At 51.0% G+C, this 8780-nt stretch overlaps 1 protein-coding gene across 1 annotated transcript; it reads right to left on the reverse strand.

Moving 5' to 3' along the window:
- Positions 1 to 2376: 2376 nt before the first annotated feature.
- Positions 2377 to 8350, reverse strand: lrrc58.S (leucine rich repeat containing 58 S homeolog). The gene is given in 5 exon segments (NM_001088959.1): positions 2377 to 3478; positions 4182 to 4459; positions 4547 to 4675; positions 7422 to 7898; positions 8160 to 8350. Coding segments are annotated over 4 exon segments (1053 nt in total). The 5' UTR covers positions 7874 to 7898; positions 8160 to 8350; the 3' UTR covers positions 2377 to 3284.
- Between the last annotated feature and the right edge of the window lie 430 nt (positions 8351 to 8780).

Genomic DNA, 8780 nt, shown 5'->3' on the forward strand with positions numbered 1-8780 from the left:
TTAGCCATTGGGTCTTGTGCACCAGCATTTGCACTATAACTGGCCCAAGAGCTTACAATCTAAAGCATCCATAACTGATGCCAGTTAACCTCTTCAGTGCCGGCAATGTCTGAGGCTGTTCAATAAAATAGCAGCTGCCTGGTGCTGTATAAGAATTGCAGGAAGTAACAGTTCAGCTGCTGAGGGCATGACTCCTGTTATACACTCCTGTTATACCCCCAAATGGCCTGTATTGTGCACAGTTACACGTCATCATTTGATCTGAAACCTCCTTATTAATTACTATTTTTATTAATTAACTGACACCGAGGCCCCAATACTCACACTAGGATTATAACTTACATTGTCTGCAGCCTGGGGAGTCTGACCTGCTCCTGCTAGGTGATCCTCCTGCACCCCCTGTAGTAAGTCGGGACTTCTATACCAGTCTCAGTGCCCTGGCTGGATGGATGGTGTCCTAGTGCAAGTGTCCATGTTTCCTATGTGTGCCTACTTCTTATTTGTATGGGCACAGCAGATGGGTTGGACCTCACAAGCACTGAATTAGGTGGCAGTTGGGCACTGGTGTTAGTTTAAAGGGATCATTTCTATCCCTGTGCCCTGTTGGCTGAGCCTATTTCTTTGCAGTCATAGTGTCCTTATAGTTGGGATAGTATTCCAGTGCCACAGCTGGATGAGTGGACGCTTCTCCTGTGCCAAACCCAGTACCACTGTATGTTGTCTCTTAGTGGGGGCCCCTATAGGATGGCTAGATAGATGTTTTCTGATTCACTCAATACCACTGCAGAAGAGTGTTGCTCCTATGTCAGTTATATACCAGTCTCAGTATCCCCATAGGAGGGGTGGGTGTTGCTCCTATGCCAGTCTCAGTGCTCCTGTAACCGATATAGGTGTTACTTCTGTGCCAATCTCAGTGCACCTGAAGGAGAGATGGGTTATGCTCCTGTGTCAGTCTCAGTGCCCCTGTAGGAGAGATGCGTGATGCTCCTGTGCCAGTCTCAATGCCCCTGTAGGAATGGCAGATGGGTGATACGCCTGTGCCAGCCTCAGTGCCCCTGTAGGAGAGATGGATGTTGCTCCGGTTCCTGTCTCAGTGCCCCTGTAAGAATGACAGATGGGTGATGTTCCAGCGCCCTTGTACTCTAGCCCAGAGCCCCTGTGCCATGTGGCTGCTCCTGGTCTGTGTGTAACGTTACCCTCCCAGCAAACAGTCAGCTCCCGGTAACCTGAACCTCTCGGTAAAGCAGGAGACACCTGAGCCGCCCGGCCCACCCACTGTCCTCTTACTGTGCCAGGGCCAAGCCATCCTTTTTGGGACACACCCCACTGAAGCCCAGGTTGTTGATGTTTCCATGGAAACCCATTTTGTTACCCACCTGAAGGAGTTTGGAGTGACCAGAGAAGTCACCTCTAGTTCCAGTTGGACCAGTCCTGTGACTCCTGAGCTTGGGTCACTTACTGTTCCCGGTTGTGCATTGTGCCCCTAAGGAAAGGAGCCCCACATCTGCCCCCCTCTGGGCACAATCAACTGCCCCACCTGTACTTGGCTGTAATATTATACAAGTGAGCTGCTCTAACTGCCCCACTGTAGGGTAACAGAGGAACCCCCAATGCATCCAGACAGAGGAGAGGCACAGAGCAGTTAATACCCCTGGATGAAACAATTATTTGTTACAGAATATAAACTGTGCCAGGCTGTAACCCAATGGCACCCACACAACTACAAGTCCCAGCATGCTTTGTGGACCCTGGAAGAGGTGTTCAGATACAGGTATGTTATTATTCCAGTAAGCACCAGCCCCCTGAGGCCAGCCTGGCCGGATACCTACACATATATACAGGATTGCTTTCCCTGGGGCAGCCATGCTACTTCCCTCAGTAGATGCATCTCTCCATTAACACTCAGCAGCACCATCATGTGGCCATGAAGCAGAAAGAGACCAATACAAGCCACTCCCAAACTTTCAGGGGCTACAATAAACTGGGCAAATATGCACCTGGGCAGTACCCCATGGCAACATTCTTGTACCTGCAGCCTGGGCTTTCAGGGGGAACCTCAGAGCTGCTCTGGACAGACCTACAACTTACCTGGAGAGTATCAGGTTGGGGATTATTATCCTTGTGCAGCAAAGTGAAGCCGGTGCCAGGGTTGGTTCCTCTATATGATTGCCCCTCTGTAGGTGCCCTAAGCAGGAGCTGCTATATGCCTTATCTCTGGTGCCAGACATTGTATCCGGCAGGGCCAAGCATTCAAAGGAGCCACCATTGCACACCCCTCCTGCAGCCTCTGATTGGTGCAACCCAAAATGTACACAACAAAGGGGCCTGGATAGGGAAGTTTAAAGGGCAAGTAATCAGAATTCAGAAGATTTGCAATCTGATTTATTGATTTTATTAAAAGTCGAAGAATTGAAGGCACATAAACGCGGGCACAAGGGCACCTGTAGTGTATGTGGCTGGGGTCAGACTTGCACCAGGACAACTGGATCAGCACCATCAGTAATGCCAAGATAATTAAATGAAACAATTGGTGCCAATACTAAGCAGGAAGCTGGAGGACATTAGGGAGATGTTAGTGTCAGTCTGGGCAAAGTGCTTTGGCTTACTAGAGAGAAAAGTCACAAAGTTCCCCTAATAAAATCACCAAAACGCTGGTGCCAGTGTAACTGCCCACTGCTGTAGGGCTTTGGGTACTGTGGGACACCCTCTGGTTCTGTGGTCCTGCAAAGTGGCACCATAACGTCTCTGTGTAAATCAGGGGTGGATAACCCACAACCCTCTAGATATTGCAGGCATGCAACTCCCAGCAACTCTAGAGTTACAGTCCCAGCACATCTAGGGGGGTGCAGACCCCTTGGCAGTGTATATACACTATGTACAGTGATATAAGGCACACGGGAGAGTGGCCCCCTCTCTGCCTCTGAGGGGAAGGGATCGTATGATTTTGGTGCGTCTGACTTTAACAACAGAACCATAATGGGAGGGGCCATATTGGGCACCAATGGCATCAGTTCAGTTATCTGCCCAATCCCTTCACACAGGGCCCCAGGTGGCCGGAATGGCCAGAAAAAAAAGTCAAATGAAGGATCAGAGTCTCTGTAGAACCTGCAGAACAAACAACATTCCGAATGCAGAGTCTGAATGAATCTCATTGGGTCACACAATCAGGGAAACAAGAAATGAGCCAATTGGAGACTCACAAGAGTCAATCCCACATGTGTCCTCCCAGCACTGACCCAAAAAGAGAAAAGTAACAGAACTGTCCCATCTCTGGCCGCAGGAACTTATCCCAGAAGCACCTTCTGCATTCTGCGGGCAGCCACATTAACCTCATCCTCGGAGTCGGACTCGCTGTGGGAGGTGGAGCCACAGGGGGAGGAGCACTCTGGAGAGCACAGGTAGTGCATGAGAGGCAGGCGGTACTTCCCACAGAAATCCACAAACTTGATCTGCCGCACACAGCAATCAAAATATACACCTGCAGGTGGGAGGGGAGAGACAGTCAGTCGTTGTGTCATCTAATCCATCTCATTGTACACCAGCACCGCAAACATCACAAGATTAGATACGCTTACTCAAGAAGTGGTTCCTGTCTGACCTTGGGAAAGAGAACAGCTCAGAAGGGGAACCTCACTTACCCAGGGGGAGGTTCCTTTCTGACCATAGGAAAGAGAACAGCCCAGGAGTAGAAAGTGCAGAGAATCAGAGCTCTGTATCTGGGTAAGTACTGGGGGAGATTGAATTCGCTTACCCCAGGGAAGGTTCCTGTTTGACTATAGGAAAGAGAACAGCACAGGAGTAGGAAGTACAGAGAATCCAAGCTCTGTACCTTGGTAAGAACTGGGGGAGATTGGATTCACTTACCATGGGGGATATCCCTGTTTCACGAAGGGAAAGAGAGTAGCCCAGGAACATAGTAAGTAGCTAAGTAAGTTAGGTTAAAAAAACCTTTTAACTATATTTTAAGCTGCCTAACAGCTAGTTGATCCAGAGAAAGGCAAACAAACCCATTTGAAGCCTCTCCAATTTGCCTCAGAGGGGGAAAAAAGGATTACAGAGAGTCAGAGTTCTGTACCTGGGTAAGTACTGGGGAAAGACTGGGTTCAGTTACCTACGGGGACTTACTCTTTTATTCCATAACAATCTTACAACAGTGTTATAAATATTGCGGGGTGACTTACCACTACACTTGGGGTTGGGGCACTTGCTGGCCAGGTCCAGGTACCTCAGCAGGTTTTCCGGCAGCTCCCAGGGGCAGTAAGGAATGCCATGACTCTTGATGGTGCGTCCGGCTAGTTCCAATAATGTGGGAGGGGTGTAGGTAAGGTCTCGCACAAAGCGCACCACCAGGGGGTTCCCACGCAAGCTCAGTTCGTGCAGGTGCACCAGGCTGAGAATCTCACGGGGCAGGTAAGTCAGGAGGTTGTTGTGCAAACTGAGGGAGCGCAGGGAGTGAACCCTGAAATACACATACAGGGGAAGAGGGTTAGCACAGAGCTGACTGTATATGAGAGATACACAGGAGGTGGGTACAATAAATACTCACTGGGCCAACTGAGGGGGGATGCTCTGGATCCGGTTGTCACACAGAACCAAGTAGCTGAGATACGGCAGGTTGGCCAGTTCTGAGGGGATGGAGCTGATGAAGTTTCCGCCCAGGTACAGGAATTCCAGGCTGCAAAGCAAAACAGGACAGTTATCAATGAACGAGCCAATCGAAATAAGGTAGAGTTCTGCAAGAGCCCCCTAAATCAATTAAAACTAAGCACAACATTAGTCATAGGCAAGAGCCAATCAATATTCAGATCTACGTTTCAATTTGCATATTATATTGGTCCCATTTATAAACAGCATTCTGTGCCCCCAGCTGCCCCATGTGCAATGCCAGTGATTGGTTGGTGTGCTGACTGCCCTGTATCCAATAGAAAAGGAGCTCGGAGGCTTCAGGCCCAGAGTCTTGCTCATATTAACTTCATTATGTCCCACCTGTACATCTGTCTGGCGCTGCCATGGTGGTGGCGCAGTGGCTGACATGTAAGAAATATATGGATTTTCCTTGAATGAGTAGATCTTTACCTCCCTCGTTAGTGCTTGTCACTGCATGTAACCTAATTACTGGCTCCTAATTAGGCAACTGGCAAACCCCATGGCACATGGACCAGACTGTGACAGGTTAAATAAGCACTACAGGGGGTGAGGGGGCTGCACCATTTCCCACAAGTCTTGTTTTAGGCTCCCCCCCCCCGATTTTGACTGATGTATTGCACTAGCGTGTGTTTTTGTAAGTCCATGTGTGTGTGATATCCGGCTGTGTGTGTCACATCCCTGCGAGTGCACTTATCAGTGTTTGCTGAGTACATACCTGGGGGGTAGAATGGATTCCAGGCATTTGTTTTGCTTCATGGCTGGGGATCGGCCAACGGGGGCAAAGTTCTGTGCGAATAACAAACGGGCCAACAGCTGACTGCACAGTTTTAGCACAACACCCCCCCCCATCTATAAAACCCACCTGCTCACTGTGTGCAAATCATTTCAGCTGTGCCACATACAGAGGGCAGTGTGACCTCACTAACTGGCAGTAGTGCTACCAGAGAGGAGCAGTAGGGGGCACTAGCAGCCAATCCCCAGCGAGGAGAAGTAGGGGGCACAGGTAACCAATCCCAAGAGACAAGCAATAGGGGGCACACAGAGAGGAGCAGTAAGGGGCTCAGGTAACCAATCCCCAGAGAGGAGCACTAAAGGAAAAGACTATCCAATCCTTGGGCAAGGAACGTTCCCCCCCCCATACTGCCGCTATCTGTAGGAATCCCTATGGACAGAGTGTGGGACAGAAGCAGCTGAAGGGGAGCATGTGGGCCCCGGATGGTTTAGGACGGCCTCTATTGGCAACTTTCCCATGAACTTTGTACAGACTTTTACATTGTGGGATCAGCACAGCACCAGGGACTCAGCCCAAACATATAAACATGGAACCCACACGCCCCCCCCCCAGTTAACACCTCTCACTCCAACTGGAATCCCCACACCCCTGTGCAGATTTCTACCCCAAAAGAGAGCCAGGTGGCAATAAAATATGGGAAATAAACGGAAGCGCCATGAAGGAAAATGCTGGCCAAGGAAGAGTTTAGTCATGACCCCTCCTCGTAATAAGGGTCTGTAGCTCACGGGGGGGGGGGGGGGGGGGGCTCGATGGGCCGGAGCTGAGCCAACTGCACTCACACACTGGCCTCACTGTGCTAACCCCCCCCCCTTACCCTGCAGAACAGAGGGGCAATGCCTGGGGCCCCACCATAAATTCTTTACCACTGCAAATAGGTCGGCATAAAAACACAGGACCCTCTTGTCACCGGAAAGTGAGTGATGGCAGAAACATAACTGTGTGGCCCCTTGATTAGCACTGCAGGGGCCAAAGGCTGCAAAGCACTCACTGACAGGCCTTTTCCCTTCTAAGTCCAAGTCAATGGATTCCACATGATTCATAGTGGGTGGGGGCAAAGCCAGTGTGAGTTGCCCCATAGAGACCCTACAGATCCGCTATTGGCTCAGTGCTGCCCCCTGGAAAACAAAGCTGTGGAACCCTATACTCTCAGGCCCTAAGGCTCCACAGGGGCTTCTATAGTCAGAGAATCTGCAAAGCAGTCTGGGAGACAGGAGATATTCCGGCATCTCGATGGTGCCCTATGGCAAAGTGCCCTCCATACAGACCTTGTACCCAGGCACAGGGGCACGTTGGTCGCAGGAGCTGGCAAAGCGCACACAATAAAATGATTCAAAGGGCAGAAGACTCAAGGCCAAGCTAAACCCAATGCTTCTCTGCCAAGATCAGTAGCAGGAGGAGAGACGGGCCCAGGAGCCCATGTGATCACATGACTGCCCTGATAACCGTTTTATCTGGTTCCTCTATCAGATCCTGAACCAACAGAACCCCACACTGGCGACCTCTGTCACCCAAGCTGCCATAAACCCCATCACTCCGAGCACCAACCCAGTGACCCTGGGATCGACCGAGCGGATATCATGGATATTGCTAACTAAGCATCACTACGCATGTGGCATCTCTATGACTAAGCACAGTCACGTTTCCCTAATAAGTAACACAGCGGGGGGTAATGGCATGGAGAGTGATCACCTACCGAGGGACTTCACTATTATAGAACTGGGTTGCTATGGCCTCTAACCACAGCAACCAGACAGCATTTTAATGCCTGAATGTGATGCATTAACTAACATGTGCCAATCCGACCCCCATTTACCCCATGGGACAGAAGAAATAAAATCAGATGAGAAAGAATTTTATATCCAGTCTGGCCCTTGTGGCCCCTGTTATAGGTTATACTGCAAAGTTACTTGGATTTTGGCCCCATGATTGCTGTGGCAGGAGCCTTGCAGTCCCAGTACATGTGTGGCCAACCATCACATACCTGATCAGGTTCTCGATCTCGGCCGGGATGCTCTTCAGGCGGTTCCCCCCCAGTGACAGGCTCTTTAAGGTGGGGATCTGAAGAAACTGGTCCGGTATCTCCTCAAAGCGGTTTCCACTCAGGTTGAGCACCTCCAGTCTCATGCCCCCCATCTCTTTGGGGAAGGAGAACTCATCCAGGCGGTTGTTTTTGGCCAGCAGGGTCTTCAGCTTAGTCAGCCCCAGGATCTCCTCTCCAATGTAGACCATGTTGTTGTTGCTAATGTCCAGGAGGTGCAGGTGGATGAAGGAGGCCACCAGGGGGGGTAAGACCACCAGGCGGTTGTGGGGCAGAAGTATCTGTTGGACATCCTTCCTCTTGTTCTCACTCACCAGCTCCAAGTTAAGGTTCTCAAGACCCAAGTGGGTCAGATTCAGAACATTGTCCCCATCGGTTACCTCGGGGCCCTCCATGGCTGATCAGCACCACTACCCAACGCTAGAAGACAGGAGAGGGCAGAACCCAAGTTTAATATGCCCCGGTACCAAGGAAGGTTAGAACCCAACTCTAATATGCCCCAGTACCAGGGGAGGGCAGAAACCAACGCTAATATGCCCTGGTATCCAGGGAAGGTCAGAACCCAACTCCAATATGCCCCAGTTCCCAGGGAAGGGCAAAACCCAATGCTAATAAATCAGGTACCCAGGGAAGGGCAGAACCCAGTGTAAATATGCCCAGGGACCCATGGAGTGAACTTACCCTGCCAGGTACAGAGCCAGTGACAGAACTTGGCCGGCGGTACAAAGACACGTTATGTCCCAAACAGAACCAAGTCAGAAGTCCCGAATGCCCTGGTGCCAGAGCCAATAACAGGGCAAAGCAGGTGCCAGGGTGTGGGGGGAGAAGTCCCCCTAAAGTCCCAGTTAAAGTGTCTCCCCACCCTTATAAAGGAAGGCCCAGCTGTACCCCCGGCACCCGTGCGTGCGGCCCCAGCGCTTCAGCTATAGCAATAACCCCGCTGTCTTATGCAACACCCACACTGAAACCTGAACGCTGCCCCGGAGCCTGTATTCGTAAGCACAGCCCCGCCCACTCTAACAGCGTCCTGCCCGTGCCCTGGAACCAGCATATGCACAGCTGGGAGGAGATTGGGCGGAGCTAGTGACATCACGGGAGCGGGCCGGCCCACTGATGCTTCATAACAGGTGGGCGGGGCTTGCAGTGTGTGGGCGGAACCGAAGCTTAACGTGACTGAATTCGGATTCAATGTGACGAAAGTTAGGGCCGTACCATTCGGGGCTGGGGAGGCGAGGGGTAAAAAATAAATGCCTGCTGCGTGCCAGAAAAGCCTTCACTTGAAACACACGAGGAGTTGAAGTC

The sequence above is a fragment of the Xenopus laevis genome, chromosome 2S, assembly GCF_017654675.1.
Source record: "Xenopus laevis strain J_2021 chromosome 2S, Xenopus_laevis_v10.1, whole genome shotgun sequence".
NCBI classification, from domain to species: domain Eukaryota; kingdom Metazoa; phylum Chordata; class Amphibia; order Anura; family Pipidae; genus Xenopus; species Xenopus laevis.